Here is a 20,127-nt window from a genome sequence, read left to right on the forward strand (position 1 = left end):
CAAAACAATAAGATGTGTTTATGCAATTCAAATGAAAATAGGACATGGCTTCAGAGAAGTGTCTCCTCCAGTTTAGAAGCAGTAACGCCTTACCTTTCTTAGGAGCAGCAGTTCTGGGAGGCTGTGCCGCTGTGGTCCTGCCAGTAGAGGGTGCTGTGGTAACTCTAGAAGCAGAGGTTTTGGTGGTTGCAGTGGTGGAGGGCTTGACTGTAGCTGAGGCGGGCCTTGCTGCAGTAGATGCAGGTCGAGATGTTGAGGGACCTGTAGCAGGCCTGAAGGAGGACAAACAAACATGTTCAAGTGGCAAAAAAAGCTCAACAACAAAAACAAGTTATGGCAGCTCAATTTTTGCGGTCCATTCATTTTGTTGGCTAAGCTCCAAACATGAAACCAGATGCTCTGCCTCTACATGCATTTACAAGCATAAATAAATGACCTGCCTTAATGTAAACCACAAAAGCAATTTCAACAGGAACCCATTATCGTAGCACCATCCATCTAGTGCCACACTGTAAGGTTGCCTTATTCTCCAATCACTTCCATGAGACAAGGACAGGGTGTAACGAGAAGGAGGATGACAGGAATAAAATAAAAAGATGGAAGGGAAATGGAAGCTTGAATAGGAGAAGAATGACAAAGAAAATAGGTAATGCAGAGATAGACGAGATGAGAGCTGAGGCAACTAACAGTGACAGGAGCAGAGGGTATCGAATTAAGAGCTGTATGGTGAGCAGAAAAAAGATGAGTGTAACAAAAAGAGGGAAAGCAGCCAAACCAAAGCGGGAGAAAATCAAGGACAGTGGAAAAATTTGGTTAAAAAGAGGAGGAGAAGGAGAGAGGGGCATAAAAGTTAAGAACCCATACAGCAGGTGGGGGAGGAGGGAAGAAAACAGTCTTCAAATCAATCCTGTTTTAAGCTCCTGGTCTACTACTCAGTCAGGAAGAGTTCTTATGTGACACTGCACTAATCCACTCAATCACTACAACTGCAGCTACAACAAGCCAAAACTCCTTTCCCCACTTCCTCTCTTCTTCCATTAAGCTCCTCTCCTAGACAAGAGGAAAGATTCAATATGTGCTCTGCCTTCAGAACAGACACACTATGGTCTACAACACCTACAGTAAACCTAACATTATGTTGATTCACTTAGCAAGTTAAAACCCATCTAAATGTCAAAATTGGCAGAAAAGAACACTCTGAAGACACCACTCTGCCTCTTGGAGACTCAATCCATTAAGCCTTGTTCACACTACATGACACCCTGAGTTTACGCTTGCTGACAGTTTTGCAGCTCCCCAACAAAAGCCTTAGATCAAAGGCACATCGGCGTTGGCTCAGTGCTTCAGCACTCTGTATATTGTTCAAAAACTAGAGCCAAAAGGGTCGCAGATGCTCCCCAGATATCTAGCATGCTAAATATCTGGACCTGTCGAGGACTTTGTCAGTGAGCTACAGCCACTGAGAGTGCAAGACACGGGGTGAAGACAGACAAGCAGTGCTGCAGCGCTTTTCATGGTGTGCACATGTGTGCTTGAAAGGGAGAAAGAGAAAGTGACAAAGACGGGGCAAGAGAAGGCGGAGCATTGCATGCAATGTTTCTGTAAGTTATATGGGACGTCCACTCTATCCGCTGAGCTACTCAGCGCCCCGCTTTGTCACTTTTTGAATTTGATATATTCTAGCAAGCACCCACCCCTGGTTCGACCTGCACATCACATGACAATCATTTGGGATTCCTACAGGTGAAGCATCCTGTAGTGTGTGACCCCCTGTTGCTGGCATGTAGTGACATGTAATGACCACAAAAACTTCAAAACTTGATTACAAGACAGAAAGTTATGAAGTGTGAACAGCGCAGCAATCCGAAGTCTTGTGGAGTGAACTTAGCTTTAGGTTCATAAAACAGTTCTTAAATCAGCAGATTAGTTCTGCAGGGGCCTTTTAGTCTTTTAAACCATACCTGACTAAAACTGATCCTCCTGCCAAATTTTAGACCCCAACCCATGTCTGCTGTTTCTGCTATATTTCATTAATTACTGACTGGGCATTCCAATTCAAATCTGCTTATCAGATATATGATACACATGGGCTCAGTTGACTGACACAATCACAACCACAAAGGAAAACACTTTTGGAAATATCGAAACTTGAACCCTATCCAAGTCCTTATTCAACATTTTCAAGTGCTATTCGATAAAATATTCTGAACCTCAAAATTTGATACTTCTGAGCAACCCATCATGTGGAGGTTGCCAACCTTTTAAATTGAGAGCCAATGTCTTCATAGTATTAAGCAATGTAGAGCATGTAATAAAGTTGTAGGTATCTTATGTTAGAGGCAAGACTACTTTGCGGTATTATTCAGTTATGTTTTTCAGAGCCTTACTAAGGGCCAAATCCTTTTCTTCAAACAGTCCTGCTCTGAGATCAACTGAAGTGATCAATTAAGAAGTATTTCCACATGCCAGCACCCTGTTATAGGATACAGTTTGATCAGCAGAAGCAAATTTGTCAGTGACATCTGTGCATCAGACTAAAAAGTGCAGTAATATGAGCAGCAGTAACCTACATAAAAATCTGAATGTTGCTTATGCTGTGCTATATTGGGCTCTGTGAAATCTCTTCACAATACATTTGTCTTGTCAGGCTCCAAGAATTTAACATAGTCTGTGCTACAATGCATTGCTGCATTGGCAAACCTACAAAGTCAGTCAGTTAAATGAGCTAGATGTCACCCACAGGCAGTACTAGCTTCTACACTTAAACCCTGGTGTGCAAAAACTATGCAAAACCTCAGCACTGTTCATAATTCGTACGAGTCGACATCTGTTTTTAATAAAACTGAGTCTTTTCACAACAACCAAGAGCTGCGTAATCAAATGTAACTGCCTTAAGGAACTGTGTGACCCCATTGCCAATTACGACAACCTCCATTACGTCTTCTTTTGGACTTGGTCTGTCGACATGGTAGATGATGTAGACATGAACTGACAGAGACACACTGACTTAGATGGCTTTCAGCGGAGCAGCATGCCTGCGCACAGATGCCGCTCCCACATCACAATAACCATTACAATGACCATTTGTTTCCCCAGGATCAGACAACCACTGCACAGACAGGGACTCATAGGGGTATTGTAATTGGCTGCTATCAGACAGAAGATTTGGGTTGTAATGCGAAGTCCAGCCAAAGCACTGGGAAGTGTGTCAGACACAGAGATGAAATCTGCCCTGAGTGAATGTTGGGTAACGATGAACAAGAGACGAAAAATAAACAAGGAGACACACAAGACGGGAGAGAAGGGCACGGGTCTGTACTTTTAAGCAGAAAAACAATAACAGAATGAGGGGAAAGGTAGAAAAAGGTGCATTAACTGGGGCCATTTTTATATCCAATCCTGCAGACAAGCAAAATATGAATTGACAGAATCACTCAATTATAGCAGGAATCAAGGCAGACATAATTGAGCTGGGAAAAGTGACTGAGTGAGACTGAAGGATGAAATGAGACTGCGAGACATAAATGAAGATGAGAGTTAAGGGATGGGAATAAAGAGGGGGGGGGGGGGGGGGTCAGTCATAGACACAATATAACCCCAACCCCACCCTCTATTGTTTTATGATGAGTCAAAACTCATAAAAGGTTTGATCTAGAGGGACAGCACAGAGAAGAACATGCAGATCCACTAATGCGTGTACTCCACACACTGCCTGTGGGTGGTGGCTGATGGCTGGTGGTTCTGTTGTTGGTGTATTAGTATGGATTACACTGCCTGCCAACAGAGGGTTGAAATCAATACAAATAAAAGTCCAAAGGGAGAATGAGAGGCACTACACAGCCATCTACAGGATGTTAATGACCACACACAAGGTCCTTTTAGGGGCAAAGGTCAGCAGAGGGAGTCACTCATGCACTCTCTTTGTTTTGCAGACAATATTCACAAATGTTTGCGACAGATGCAAACAACACACCCATGGTATTTTAACACGCTGAGCAGCTGCAACATCTGTTTGGCTAAAAACCAAAGTGTAAACAGGAGCCAAGGGGGTTTCTGATGCCACACCTACTTCCATCCATTCATCCATGGCTCCCTCTTTACTCTTGTTCCTTCCAAAAACACAGCTGGGAGGCTGAACTCCCTTGGCATACCCACTCCTGTAGATTAAATTATTCTGTTTTAATCACGCCAAAGATAAAGGAGAGGGCTTGGCCAGGAGGTACACTTTATCCCTGCTGCAGTAAGCTCATCCTACAAACAAAATGCAGTCAAAGTACACATTTTGCTGTCTCCGCCCATTTTCCCCCTCACTACTTCAAGGGCCCCCATCCAAGACAACAAATAAAAGTGGAGCACCCTAACAATACCTTGTTTGGCTTGTAGGCTGTCCAAAACCAGCTGCTTTACTCCTTCCTGCAGGGAGCACACATTCCTCGGGTTTGTGTGAGCCTACGGTTATCTCCTTGACAATACAGAGTGGAGGCCTGAATCAGCTCAGTGGAAAGTTGAGATGAAGTGTCGCAGCCTAGCAATAGCATGGCAGACAGTGTTGGCTCTTATGAGGCCCTGGGCACCCGCCGTCACTGTGATAGATGCCATGGGCCTTTTCTGTTAGGACAGTAATCCTGCTCCCCACCAAGTCGGGGAGAAATGACAGTTTTATCTCCAATGGGACAAGACAAGTAATCCGGAGAAGAGGTGGGGAGAGAAACAGACAACATGTAAGGATAAAATTGAGAGCAAAGCATATTGTGCAAAGCCAAGTCTGTCGTCTACGGCCAGTGCAATGGGTTCGGTGTATCTTGATAAATTCTCCATTACGGCCTATTCAGTTTTTGAATAATGAGGGAACATTCAGTATCTGAAAGAGCAAAAACTACCATCCACCAGCATTTCTGTCCAATCCCAATGGGAATGCTATGAACATAAATCATCTTACTGATTGTTCAGCAACATAATCACTGCCCTTCTCATGTTACACAACTACACTCTGAATTTAACAGTCTCTATATGCAGCTAAATGATGGATGAGTTCGAAATATGGGGACAGCTCGATGGGAGTTGGGCTTTAAGGAGGGCTTGAGGAGATCCTGGCGAAATGCCCGGCACTGTGCATGCACAGACGGCAGAAAAAAAGAATGGGGGGGAAGAGAAGGGAGATTGAAAGAGGGGGTGGGGTGGACAAAGACTGATTGCACAGTCAGTGCAAGGACACCATAACCCGTCGTTGGAGGAGAGGAGAGCAAAGCAGGTGCCAGATTAGAACACATTTGGCTTCTACTCCAGTTATCAGGGGTTCTCATCTACCGCTGAGACAGAGTCATCTTCTTGTCAATACAGATGGATTGTGTGTCTACTCATGAATGCGTTTCTCAAGCTGCTTTCACAAATGCACTGCAAACTTGAAATGATCTAGACATCACCTGAGGGAGATGTATGTAAGAATGCAAATGTCCAAATCAGTTTGATCGGACTTTACTTTGCCAGCTCCATGGTACAAAGTCTGTGTAGTGTCGGACTGAGTCCATGTGTGATGTGTTGATGACATTTTCAGCTCGGACGGTACCAGAAGAAAACAAACATCCAAGGGTGAAGAAGAAGAGTCATTCCCACGAAGACTGCAACAAAAATGCCTAACTGGATAGATGGCGAGATTCAGGAGCTTCAGTAGGTAAGGGCAGAAGCCGAAATTGTCAGACAAATTCAAGAACAGCAACAGACTGCGTCATTTATGAACAAATTACAAATCGGATACGTGACCACGGTGTTAACCCAGGTCATTTCCTGACTCCTGTACGCTCTAACCAGGCAGGTAGGTAAGAACGCTTCTGACACAGACAGCCTTCTGTTGTGTCCTACATGTGTGAAAGGGAAACTCCTGATTCTCCAGACACTGTCCGAAGTTCATATAAGAACGGTTTTGGTTACATACTGTAAGTAAGAAACAGAAATATCAACACATGGCTGAAAACAGCCCTGCCACCTTGCTGCAAGCACAAAGAGTGTTCAGCACAGATCCAGAACTGCCTTTTAAATCATATCCTTCAAATCTTATTCCCACCATACCTAAGCACAAATCCCATTTCCAGGATCTCATAGCTGAACACGATCACCAAATCTCATTTGTCCTTCATGACTGAGGCTCTGGCAAAAGTAAATTCATTTCTCAAAAACTCAATGTTTCCACTTCTCCCTTTGGGCCAATTACCATCAATACTTCATGAGGGAGGCTGGTCTTTACACTGGCCTCAGGTGGTGTGTTCCATTAGACTTTTAGTGAGATGTGGTTTATGCTGGCCTTCCTGTAGGACTCAAAAGATCTGTGAATGTGTGTTTCCATGTGACAGTTTGGGCAACAATGACTGCTGTTGCCTCAGCAATATGACAAACATATCAGGGCTGAAATTACAAAGACGTAGCTGCATAACTACAAGGAAGAGGCTGTGCAGCCATTGTGTTACGGCTAAATAATCTCATTAGGTATTGTCAAATCATTTAACACCATTAAATTCTTGTGTTGCTATGAATTGTTAGTGCCATCGGTCTGTGTCAATGCAAGTCACCGCTTGAGCTGACAGAAGGTCTGTCGGTGTTACTGCCCGTCTCTGCCAGAGAGCCGGCACGAACACTAACACTGACTGAAAAGCACACCACTACTACTGTTGCTACACAAAGGATGCGACACACCACTGACTTTGACATCACATGCAGGTGGCACGAAATGCAACACGCATCATCTGTCACATGGGCGGGCACCTGCTGCTGTTCTCCTGTTGTCCTCTCTATGTCTCAAGCCGAGAGGCGAGTGCCTGATGTCATGTCCCAGGGAACGAGCCAGGAAACAGTCACATAGGGATGATGTGCTGCTGTAATCAGACTCCAACACTTGAAATGCCTCATCTGATTAATTCAGAGGATGAGCTTCTCCGTGCTCACACCCTTCCACACACAAACAAACACACAGAGTAGACATCAAGAGCAACCACTCCTTGCTTGACCAATTGTCACCCAAAGCCTACGTGGTGCCAGAGTATTAAATTTTACATAAAACTGAACATGGTCACTCTTGAAAAATCCAACACAGAAAATAAACTAAATCCTCCTGACAATCAAACCATTGACTAATGATGAAGAGGTCATTGAATTTAATAATATATCAAGAGAAAACAACAACACCATTCTCTGGGTCCACCTTCTCAAATATGCAAATTTGATTATTTTCTGTTTTATAATATTGTAACTTAATCTAGGAACTTGGAATTAGCATTTTAAAAAGTAGAAATAATATGAGTGAAAAAACGGATAAGGAAAACAACTTTGGTTTCAGCCTGAGCATTGATCCCTGTTTAAAACTTCTATATCTACAATAGAAAGAGTTGAGGTATAGAAATTGGTGCCGTTACACACAAATAGGCTTTTTTTTAATTTCTTATAGTAAAGACAGTATGCAATGACCCCATGCTGCTTCAGAAAACAGAAGGACAAGGCAGCATATTAGTTTTTATCTAATAAGAGATCATTAAGAGAGAAGACAAGTGGAGAGAGAATCTAATCAGGCCTTTCAGTACAGAACGCCACATCCTGTGGAAAGATGTTGAAGTGATGGATTATGGATCTGGCACTCTGTGTATATAAAGTGATGTTTCTAAAGTTTACAAAGGCCTATGACATTAAATCAAGTCGAGCCAAGTTTATTTATATAGTCCAATATCACAAATCACAAATTTGCCTCAAGGGGCTTTACAATCTGTTAGAGCTTCATTCATAATGTTAAGATTCAAACACAAAACAACATTCGAATGCTAGGCAGCTTTTTTCTGCACAGTTGCAGATAAAGATAAGGCTACACTAATATTATTAGTATTATACTATTTGCAGAATTAGTTTCCAGTGGTGGCTGTGTAGGATTGTTTCCAACTCATGAGATCCAAACAATCCCAATGACTCCAGAGCTTTTTCCAAGTCCAAAAGTTAAAATTTAATGAAAAAAGACAGGTAATCATTTCCAAAACACACGTTTTTATCTAACAAAATATTCTGCTTCTGTCCGTATTAGTTGGCATTTAGCCTTTCAAAAACAACATCTCGGTGTAGTTTGCTCTCCCACTTGGTGCTCAGAAATGAGGCACATATTAATGCTGTATTAACGGGGCAGTGTAGCAGCAATCTCACAGCACCATAAATTACATTTATTCATTCATTAAAGTTGATTTAATAAAAAAAAAAAGACTAACTCATTTAATGCAATGAATGACTTTACCCAAATTGCAGGTTTTGTTTAAGGATTTTTACGGTGATGACATCATAAAATATGACGACAGACATTTGAAACTTGCTTTGAATGTAAAAAATGATTCTGTAGAGAGCACAATTTGTACAGCAGACAACATCCTCAAGTTTAAAACTTGTAATCACTATTTCACCAGCTGACAACTACGCTTGGCAACATTTTACAAAAGCCTGTAGTTTTCCTTGGTATCTTGAGTTTCTTTCGAGTAAAAAGTCTTAATGAACAAAAGCTTTCTAGTCCCAGTGGCAGTAAATGGCACGGTCAACTATGAAATTCTACAACACCCCAACTGATCATTTGAGAGCAGCACTTCAAGTCCAACTAGAGCACTCTCTGTCCAAACCACCAGCTCAGTATGAGAGGGATTATGACCCGAGTCAATAGCTCTCTGCCCTGGGGAGGTGGGGCTGGTTTCTGCCAGGGGGTCTGTTTGGGACAAAGCGGTTGTTCTTCAGTATCACTGCCTCTGTTAAGGCCCTCTGTCTCAGGTTATTTCTGCTAACATGACTCACGCTCTTGAAGCGAAATTTGACTCAATAACGGCCCAAAGACCACAATGGTCACCGTTCTCCCCTGCTCTCTTTAGGGCATCAAGATAAACAGTCACCCTCTCATCCAGTTTGCAGGGGGGGGATTATAAAGTTGAGATCTCAGAGAGGGGGAGGATGTGTGTGAATGAAGGACAGAAACACAATAAAGAGCAGGAAGAAAGAAAGTGAGGGAGGAGGGTTATTGTTAAGTAAAACAAAAAGAAGTTTGCAACTGCATACTTTATTCAAATGCCTGTGTTAGAGCACTCTGTGGACACCGCACCATCGGCCTCTGTTTAGATTACTTTAGCATTCCTGCTGCCTGGTTTGGATAAACATGCATACCTGGTGGTCTTTGAGGCAGCGGCACCATCCGCGGTTTTGGTCGAAGTGCTGGGTTTTGGGGCAGTGGACACTGCTGCTCTGCTGGCAGTAGCTAAAAAAATAAAAATGGAAGGACATTAAAGTGAGACTGCATAGAAAAAAAAAGAAGCAAAATTAAAGATGTTTAAGCATAGGTTGTAGCAGAGAAAAGTCCTGTATATTTTACTGACACGAAATCACATAAACTACATCGGTCTTTTTCATTTCAATGCAGTTTTACTTATCTTGTCTTACCTGTGGTTTTGGGTCTGGCTACATTAACAGTCTCAGCTGGTGGTCTCTTCTTAGTAACGCCATTCACTGTTGTTGGTTTGGAACCATTTGTTGCTGTGGCAGAAGCAACAGAGGTAGCCCTAGCCGATCCAACAGGCTTCTTGTCAGGCACTCTAGTTTGGTTCTTGACAGTTGAAGAAACTGCTGCTACACCCACCGGCCTTTTCGGTACAGCTCCCGCTGCCCATGATTTTGCTGTAGTTGTCGTTTTCTTGGCTGCAGCTGCAAAGACATTGTTAGAGGATTTGACGTCATTCACCGTGCGGTGTGAGGCAGTACCTGGCCGCAACCCAGAGGCCCCTGCAGATCTAGCTGTGGGCTGTGTTTTAGTTGCAACAGCTTTTGGTTTGACTTTGGCATCTGTTGCCACTGGCTTGCCACTGGCCTTCGGAGCCGTCGCAGGTGCTGCATCACTTGCAGCTTCCTCTGGTTGCGATGGGGCTGGCTCTGTTATGTTGTCCTGCAATGATGAAGGCTCTGCTACTGCTGCGGCTTCGGTGGGCTCCGTGGTTTCCATGGTATCCCCATCCGGTTTCATTCCTTCCTCTTACAGGTGAGAATGCCAACGTTGCTGCTTCCTTGAAAGGTCCAGGGGCTCACACTCGTCTTGACTGGCCCTTGCTCTCACACTTCAATGTCCTGCAGAAGAACAACAAAACACATCATCACAAGGATATTAATAACTTTCTTTTACTGCACACCTACTCTTAAACCCAGAATTGAACCATGCCTCACTACTCATGAAGTCATATGATGAACATGACACTGTCAGCCAAAGGAAATGCCATTTATGGAGAGGGGCCTCCAAGGAATTTGAAGGAGTCTGAAAAACAGGAAGTGAGCACTGAAAGATGCCAACAAATCTGTTTTGTAGACCAGTCTCGCTCCTCCACAGTGACTAGTCAACCCATCTAACACAATTACCATGATAATAATGCATCATAATGTGTGCGGTATCAAAATAAACTCAGGAATCACTATTAAAAGTACCACAATAAAAGCAGTCGTGGTTGTTTCAACTGCACATTTTATGGGGCAGAAACAAAAAACTGATGACTTGTGACTGCGCTCCAAATGGCTTCCAGCATCTTGAAACTGAAAGGGAAAAAGCTGTGGTTTGGAGTGCTGAAAGCCAAGAGAGGCTTCACAATCTCCTGACATGACACACAGCCCACAGAGGAGGAGGAGAGGGAGGAGGTGAAAAACAAGCACCAAATGGCCCACTTGTCAGCCATTGTCTTTGTTGAGCAGATGCAGATGGTAATCGTTACATCATCCTGTGATCACTTAAGAGATTTGTGTGCTGGGAGATTCCTTAATTGACAGTATTAGTGGAAAACTTGGAATTTATGTAGAGTAGAAGAAGCTGTGGTGAGGTTGGAGAAAGGGACGAGATGTGGAGGATGTGTGTGAGCTTAGTCATATATAGGTCTTGAACTCATTAACATCAGTCAAGTTCTTTTATTCTGGCTGGACAGAGCTTTTCCGGGATTCGTTACGGGTTTATTATTTCCCCCTCGATCATCCCCTCCTCCCACACTCCTCATTCCTTTGCCCCTCTGACCACAGTAGCTTCTCCCCACCCCCTCCCGATTACTCCTCTTTTTTCCTATATAGCCACTTGTTCCTCCCCTCCTCCCACTACTAATAGATCTGCTTCCAGTAAATTGCTACACATATGGTCTCGCCAGTAGAAGCTCTGTATGGCCCACAAAACAAGCTGTGCAAGAGATGGATTGAAGAGGAAATAAAAACAGGTTGAGAAAGATGGAAAAGGGAAAAAGAGCAAAGACATACTAGCATATAATTAAGTAATGGAACAAAACAAAAGCTTCCAAAAAAGGGAGAATAAAAGTGGATAGGTTTTCTTCTACTAAGCAAGAAAGACAGGAGTAAAAATATCAATGATCAAACCATAGGCCCGTTTCCACCGCAGGAACTTCGGGGTAATTTTACGGGGCCGGGGCCGGGGCCGTTGGTGCGTGTCTCCACCGCAGGGACCACCCCCGAAGGACAGAGTTTCGGAACTTTTACAGGGGCGAAACAAGTCCCTGCCTTGGAGTAGGTACTCAGAACGGCCCCGAAAAACTCCTGGGTGGGGCTTGGGGTTTACTTGGTACTGATTGGATATACTCAAGGCGGGATGTGACGTCAACAGAAAGCGACAAAATAGCCGGCATTTTCAAAACTCAGCAGACAAGGAGTCATGGAAACGAAGAGACACGCCAGAAACCCAGCAACCACCTCAGCTCCTTCTATATTGATAATCATCTTTCTTATGTCTGCTTTCTTCTTGTTACTTCTGCTTCGTACGTCTGCTTCTTCTTCTTTGTTGTTCTTCTTCTTTGCTTGTTTCTTTGCCGCATCGCCCCGGTCAAAATGGTCGCACAACGATTACGTCACATCCAGAGCCCGGTAACTTTACAGGAACCTTCCTCCTACTCCGCCCTCTCAGTGGAGACACGGCGGTTGAGAGGGCCGAGCGAGAGGACGTTCCTGTAAAGTTCCTGCCCCTCAAATAGTACTAGGAACTTCTTCAGTGGTAACAGGCCTCATGACAGCAATTCAAAAAAGAGAGTAGACTCTGCCCTCTCGGTACAAACTAATAAAAAGGTCACAGCTGGAGACAATTCATGATATGCAAGCCATTAAGCCAGATAACTAAATATATCTTGTTTCAGTTTCAGTTTAGTTTATTTGAAAGGGACAATGCACATTAATAAACAGTGTGTACAAAAAAAACACACATGTAAATGCACTCGAATTAGCTTAAAAAGCTAGTTTTCATGGAAAAAGGCCAATGAGCAAACTTTTCCACAGCCATAAGATACTGAGTGCATTTATACAGCCTCATGATGTAGAATAACCAAAGTCTACACACGTTTAAGATGGATAAAGTATCTGTATCCATCTCCAGCTGACACATTTCCAAAAGACATTTTAGAATTAAGTCTTTTAAAAAGGCAGCACTTAATGTTGTCCAACGGTCAGGAAACATTTTTTTCCTTGCCAGTTACACATTAACATCCGAGGTAATACTGCCGCCCCTTTCTCCCAGATCCAAAAATGTTGATACTTTTGCACTCCTATTTATGAGGTTAGTCTGAACTCTACTGCGTCAATGTACTGGAGGTTAGCCGAGCAACAACGATGCTTCATCAATAAAAAGTCAACTGCATAAATGGACCATTTGTTGCCAGTTTTTGACTAACTTATTTAGCCAGTTTAGTGTTGATAACCTCTGAATACACCTCCCTGCAGACTCCACACAAACACCCACACCATGCATACAGCCACTGAAACCCCTAATCTCTTGTATAAAACAGTAAAATCCTACCCTTTGGTTCAGCCATGGAAAAGTTACAACCTGGACTCAGTGCTTGCTGTACAACAGTTTCCCTCCTGCTGCCTTCTGTTGTCCTTCTTGCTCTACTCCGGTCACTGTGGTTACAAATCTCACACAGAAAGGAAGCTGAGTAGCGGAGAGTAGCCTCTCTACCAACACAAAGTTTGGATTGTTACTTCCTCTGGAAAATATCACAGCTTTAATGATCAATTAGATAATGTGCAGAGCCTTTGGGACAGTGTTGCACATATAAAACCCATTGTCATTACTCCATTTATGAATGGGAAGGTTTGGAAGCCATTAGCAAATTGGAAACCTAGAGAAGTGGTAAGCAAGGTGGCTTCTTACCGGTCCCTCTGGATTTTAATCTCAATGTGTTGGCATGTTTGTGTAAAGAGAGTATTTACATGAGGAATGGAAAAGCTGGTTTCTCTCCTTGTCAACAACGTTCACCCAGTTTATTCAGACAGAAGGAGCTGATCCAAATGGAAAGAACACTGATACAGGGAATTTGACTGGCACCGTGACGTGCGTGGCATATTTTGGCCAGCGCAGATACTGATGCCAAGGGCTTAGCAGATCGCAGAATGAATCACATTCCTCATGTGATGACCCCCTTCTGGGCAAGTAAAGGCACCATGTCTAACCAGCTGACACTATGTGACGCAGCGCAGAGGGGAGGTGAATGGATCATTAAAATCCCATCCACACACGCACGCACGCACGGATAAGGGATGTTTTACTAAATTACAGCTAGACTGCTCTGCAGGGCTGATGCTTGTTTTCACATCCATCAGACCACCACTTGACACCAATACTATACACAGTTTTGGGATTCTTCAGGCTGTTGACACTGAGCTGAGAACATGTTGAGTCAGAGCTCCTGATTTTATGTTCAGAAAAATGACTGCACAACAACACCAGCAGCATTTTTCAAATTGTCCGTCTAGTCGAGATGAAAAACCTCATGCATTTTGATGAAATACAAAAACCCTCTATTGTCTGCCATTCTCTCAGTCCACATTTGCATAACAAATCCTAGTTCACTGAAGATTTAAAAACCATATTCAGGACGCAGCATGCCTTCTTTCTAGCCAGCTCCACATGGCTAATATCACAATTAGTTCAAGACCCCTGGTGACAGTTACAATGTGTTGCACTTATTGTGATGACAAAGACAAAGGCCCAATGGCTGAAAGAACTGCAGCAATATGCGTTTAGCCCAAACTGGAGAAGAGTGTGTTTATAAATGCAGCCATCACTTTGTAAGACTGTTAGAGGGAGTATGTCTAGACAGAGAAAGGACTCAGTGGCCTCAGTGGTATTTACATTCCACTTCTTCTAATAAAGAAATATGGCCTTGTGTGTCATTAAATCTTACTCCTGACCTCTGCCTTGAGGCAGTTTAATTACATCTGTCGTACCCCATCTCCCAGTCTCTCGCTCGACTCGTCCAGACATCAGAAGTGGTGTCTGACAAAATGGGTCATTTTTAATACTGTGTCTAATACAAGCAGAGGGGGATTTAGCTGTGTTGAGAGCATGGCAGGGGTTTGGAATGCATTGTGCAGACTGCTGGAGGAGGTGGTGGATGATGGGGGCTGTTGATACTGATGCTGGGGCTTAATGTCATCTGTAGATTTACCTTAGAGTGCTGTAATTACAAAACAACAAGAGACATAACACATTAGGAGTGTAACAGATTGACTCTGTCTAAACACAAGCCAGGGAAGGAAAATTAGGGACATTTCAGTCATTTCAAGTACTTTTTTCCTTAGGTGCCTTTTTGTATTAGAGCTGAAACAATTCACTGATCAACAGATAATTAATCAACTATTCCAATAATAAATGGATCCTTTAAAAGGCATACTATGTGGGATTTGTTGCTTTCAGTTTGTAAACACAACATTTAACTTCCTCCTCGGCTCAACGAGACAGAGCAGCAGTGGTCAAGCGAGCATGAGAGTGAATGAAGAGACGGAGCAGTGTTACGCTAATAATGAGTGACTAGCAACAACAATTGTTTTGTCTATGAAACTTGACAGCTATTACTGAGCTGAATATTATACTTTGGTTAAATGATGTTGTTGTTAATCCATGTTTTATGGCTGTTGGGAGAAGTCTGCCTTCCAGATAGCTCTGAGGTGGAAAAAGATCATGGTTTGGGTTAAAGTGAAAAGATTTCTGACAGCAAGCCTTGAAGGTTAATTTATCCCATGTACTGTTTTATGTGTGTTAGTGGAGTCAATTTAAAGTAAACTTGACTGCACTTGAGTGGTTACAATTATTAACAATATCTACGTGTTGTTTTTTTTAAAGGGTGGCAGCTTCTTCTGTAACCAACTGTGTTCAATGGGCATATTGTCTCATATCAATCACAGACCCCTGAATTGCGCTAAATCAATATTGGATTGTAACAGACTTCGGCAAATAACGTTTTGTTGTATTGTGGTGATACTAGTGAAACTACTATCGTTTAGACTGACAAAACAAGATACTTGAGGACAGCACTTTAGGCTCTGAGATATAATTACAGTAATTTATCACAATTTTCTGACATTTTATAGACCAAACAAATGATACCTTTATCAAGATGTCAGATAAACTTTTAGTGAATATATTTTGGTTGCAGCCCTAGTTTGGATATTAATCCAACCACTTCAGTTGCCTGATGTTGAGTTTCTTCGGTAAGATCCATGTCAATGATTCAGCTGCTCCACGATGATTAATGGTAGAAAGTGAATGCCTAAAGCAGCAACAGCATCAAGAGCACATCCGACCCATCCACATTCCAGCTCTACTGACTTCCTCAAGACTCCTCAGGGCTACACAGTGACAGCTGGCCGTGCATATGTGGGTGTGTGTGCACACTAGTAGGGAGTGGAGGGGTCAGAGGGAGCCCAATGAATGTGTGCGTGCTGTGTACATCACATGGAGCCGTGTGTGAGGAGAGTGCGAGTTAGCAAATAGTGTAGGATGAAAGTGTGCATGATGTGAAAATGTCATTGGCACAAGTTTACATGCATACAGACAAAATAAGTGAAAACTAGAATTAGCCGCCCGCCACTTCATGCATTCTTTCAAATCCACAGGCACACTTGATGATCTCTACATTCTTACTAGAACCGCACCTTTGACCATTCATAACAAATGAAAGCAGGCTTGTGAACTTGACCATGGTCAGAGGTGTAGGAGTGATCAGCAGACAGCATATGTAGAGTATGACAGCGTTTACAACTAAGATATGAAACCCATGTGTCTTGTTTGTTCATCAACTTTCCTCTGGTGTTTGCTCAAGGCGTGAGCACAGAAAGAAAAACAGGCATACACAAATGTATGTAAATAAAACCTAAGAGGAAGAGGGTGGTCGGTTTATTCAGTGGAGTAATGAACAAAACAAGAGGTTTAATCGTGTTTGGGAAAGGACGGGGGTTTCCCCACTTTGGACTCAAGCTCCAGTCTCAGTTCAACATTATCAGATGTAGAGAAAACTGCTCACTTTAACTCCAATCCCTGTCTACTACCACCACCACCACCACTCCAAAAAACAAAAGAAATTACAGAACCCGTTCTTTACTGACCAATGAAGAATCTAAAAACAGATTAATGCTAAAAGTGAGACAATAAATTGACTCGGAGCAGCAGGCTTTTACACACACAGCCTCCCATTTCTCTATCTGACCATAGAAGGCAGTAGTGCAGTTTCTGCTGTATCACCAAGTGAGTGTTTAGTTCACACACACACTCAGTGTGACAAGAGAGCCAGAGAAAGAAGAGAAATTCAATCTGCTGTTGGAACACGCACACATACGTCTCAGAGCATGCTGACAGGAGAGGCAGAGTTACATATGAGCCAAGCATTTGAATATACAGCTCTACAGAGCACATTGCTGAATAGCTGCCTCCATCTCTGCACACCACGAGTCTTTGCAGCTCTCTCTTGCTCTGGCACACAAACACAAATATGGTACATCATGAGTCCTTGGAGCGTATTTCACAAACAAGGCCAAGAAAAAGGATATTTATCATTTTCAATGTTTCTATCTTACTCCTCTCGCGAATAAGAGTGACTGTGCTCCAGCTTTGATCAGTATCACAAAACTAACTTGTGACTTCTACAGTTAGAAAAACAAAGTCAGTTGAAAGCAGGCTAAGGACAGCAATGCATCATCAAAAGCAGAAAGCATGAAACAAATATGCACTGTACACTGATAACCAGAAAAGCACCAACATTGTCACATGTAGTGTTGTCACGGTACCAAAATTGGGACCCACGGTATGATACCAATGAAAATATCATGGTTCTGAGTAGTATCACGATACCACAGCAAAAATGAGGTAGATGTGCCTTTTGTCATTTATAAAAAGATAAATCACTTTTCTATAATACATCACTGATATTTCAATGGAATAAATTACTTATTGACTTATTCATACTTCAAAAACAGCATCAATAAGTGATTAACATAGGGGGGATTAAAATAAAATAAATAAATGAAATAAAAATCAACCAGCCACCCTCCTCCCCTGACAAGTAAAGAACAGTCCCTTCATAAGTAAAGAACAGTCCCTAAAGTGCGGTGAGGTTTGTGGACCGTTACCTGCCACAAAGAGAGAAATGTGAACGGCTCGTTTCTCCTCTGACACGTCACATACCTGTGTGCCACCACGGCTCACCTGTTCAGGTACTTATGACACAATTTCCAAGAGGAAATGATTGGACCTGGAGCTGTTATCTTGCGGTGGCCATAGCGCTCCGCCGTATTCCTGTCTGTGACCCCCATTCAACCCACAACCGGCAGGATTCGCCTTTCGTTTCTGCTGCTGGTTGAAATGCACAAAACTATTTTTAGTCGCAAATGCGAGTAAAATGCTTGCACCATAGAGCTCTGTAGTGGAAAACAAATCACTGTAGCATATATAAACAAATCTAGCCTACAAGTAAAAAGAAATAAATAATAACTTTCACTGCTTAAAGATACTCAATAGCTCAGCTAACACCTGAAATGTCACTGGAAAACAAACCACTGCAGCAGCATATTGAGTGCCAGGTGGCCAGCGCACGCTGTTATTGGCCAGCGCACGCCGTTATTGGACGGTGAGTGGACACTCACCCTCTTGCGATTGGACTTTGAACTTATCCCACAATAGTGGTACTGTGAGGTACCATAGTACTACGGTACTCCAACATTATGGTATCATATGTACTGTGGTGTTTAAGTACCGCGGTCTACCGTTGGTACCAGTATACCGTGCAACACTAGTCACATGTAAGTCTATCTTCATGCTTAAAGCTCACTGTGTGTGAAATAGTCTTCACTTCTCTCCAGCAAAATCATCTAACATAATGTGATCTTAAAATGATGCTGACAGCTTCCACCGGGTTAGAAACAACCAATAAACATCAAGCCAATGGAGGATGATGTAGCTTGTCAGCCACTATCAGTATATGTGCAACACTGCCATTGGATTATTGACTTTTGGCACAGCATCCCACTGGCTGTGAATAGCACAGACACCCTGAAATGGAAATTCCTTTTATCTGAGAAAATCCTGTCGTCCAGGTCATAGCTTAAATTTGACAGAGGCAACCACAGCTGCTGTTTGCTATGGACGATGTTTTTTGCCGATCTGTGAAGATTCATCAGTTCAGAGGGGATTTGTTCTGGTTTTGAGTACTGCCTCTGCAATGGTCGAGCAAACCTATCATGTCAGACTTGTGTGTTGGTGTAAACTGATGAAAAGAAAGATTGCCCTTGAAAATAAACCACACAAGTTTCAGCTGTCCAGAACATTTGACATGACAGTACTCCACCTGTTCCACCAGAGACGACATATGACCAAGGTGAGTAGGCTGGAGATGACTGTCAACATTACAACACCCATTAATCACCTAATGCATTCCTCAGCAGGGTTTCAGACAGGCGAGAAAACACACGCACACATACTCTTGTACTTCTATCTTTGTGAGGACTCTCATTGACATAATGCATTCCCTAGCCCCTTACCCTACCCTTAACCGTCACAACTAAATGCCCTTACCCCAACACTTACCCAAACCCTGATTCTAATCTGAACCCTAAAACCAAGTTTTAACTCCCAAACAGGCATTTGGGAAAATGAGGACTGGCCAAAATGTCCTCACTCTGCTTAAAAATAATTTTTGTTTGGTCCTCACTATGTAGCATGTATAAGTACACACATATATATACACACACACAGAGAAAGCAAAACAACCCCATTACTTGTGGGGCACTGGGGGATAATTATGTCGAGAGATGCTGGTATTCTCTCTCCCGGTCTCTCAACAATGTCTCATTAAAACAAAACCACAGAAACGCATACTGTCTGTACATCCCATCTATTTACTAAAGAGCACACAAAAGCTCTTCTCAATTCAAGCTTATGTTACTATTGGAGGACCAGTCAGAGCTACTGCAGGGCCTGGTTCCTGAGCCCGTGTGCTAAGTTGTCATCATCAGAAACACTGTCGTATCTGAATGTTGTTACTGTAAATGCAAAACTAAGAGTAACTAATGTCCCAGCTGTACTATCAACGTAGATCTGTCCAATTTAAAACAAAGCTAAAAGTGCTTTTAAGAGTAACCACTAGTCAAAACAATAGACAACATAAATCGGAGAATTCTTACTGTTCCGAAACACAAAACTATACAACCTGCTTTCCATTGATATGTGGTGAATCATTGGCTTTTGTTCTGGTACAACAGGAGTGATGCCTTTAGGCTGCATTATGCCAAAGAAAAGGAAGCACTCCAACCTTAATTATCCGTTTCCGACTTCTATTGTCAACATCCTGTATAGTGGATGATGCATTTTTGCAATCTAAGAGCATAAAAACATCACCAAAAGCCACAGCGCTGCTAAACACCCACATCTAATGACCTCCCTCAAACAGAGGAAGGATTATTGTTGGGTAGGACTGTTATTTATTCATCATAGGGTACTTAGCTGGAAAACCATATTTTACAATTTGAGCTGCTGTGGGTGATGTAACCACAAATAATATTGACACGGATAAATGAAGTATAAAACCCAAGAAAACAGATGAGCGCTTATAATGATTCACCATCCTATAGCTTTCTTAAGGTTCTATTGTTTGTTTTTTTCTTCTTCCTCACCACCAGATCCTGAACGCCACTAAAGCTATTTGTTGGCACCTTCCCCAGCCAGTCTTTGTTGATCGCCATGGGTGGACCTGTTATTTTATGTGTGTGTGTGTGTGTGTGTGTGTGTGTGTGTGTGTGTGTGTGTGTGGTGGTGGGGGGGGGGGGGGCTGCATTTAG

The 20,127-nt window shown here is 42.8% G+C and overlaps 2 protein-coding genes across 2 annotated transcripts in view; one reads left to right on the plus strand and one right to left on the minus strand.

Moving 5' to 3' along the window:
* LOC126389773 (myosin-10) overlaps window positions 1-20,127 on the plus strand; it is a 667,776-nt gene that overhangs the window by 295,271 nt on the left and 352,378 nt on the right. The window lies entirely within an intron of this gene.
* Window positions 1-20,127, minus strand: part of prr36a (proline rich 36a) — a 38,847-nt gene that overhangs the window by 9,804 nt on the left and 8,916 nt on the right. The window contains exons 2-4 of the mRNA XM_050043644.1: window positions 9,439-10,116; window positions 9,166-9,256; window positions 94-272 (exon numbers count right to left, since the gene is read on the minus strand). Coding sequence (XP_049899601.1) covers window positions 94-272; window positions 9,166-9,256; window positions 9,439-10,015 — 847 coding nt within the window. The 5' untranslated portion in view covers window positions 10,016-10,116. The remainder of the gene's footprint in view (window positions 1-93; window positions 273-9,165; window positions 9,257-9,438; window positions 10,117-20,127) is intronic.

Source organism: Epinephelus moara, chromosome 5 (assembly GCF_006386435.1).
Source record: "Epinephelus moara isolate mb chromosome 5, YSFRI_EMoa_1.0, whole genome shotgun sequence".
Taxonomy (NCBI): Eukaryota; Metazoa; Chordata; class Actinopteri; order Perciformes; family Serranidae; genus Epinephelus; species Epinephelus moara.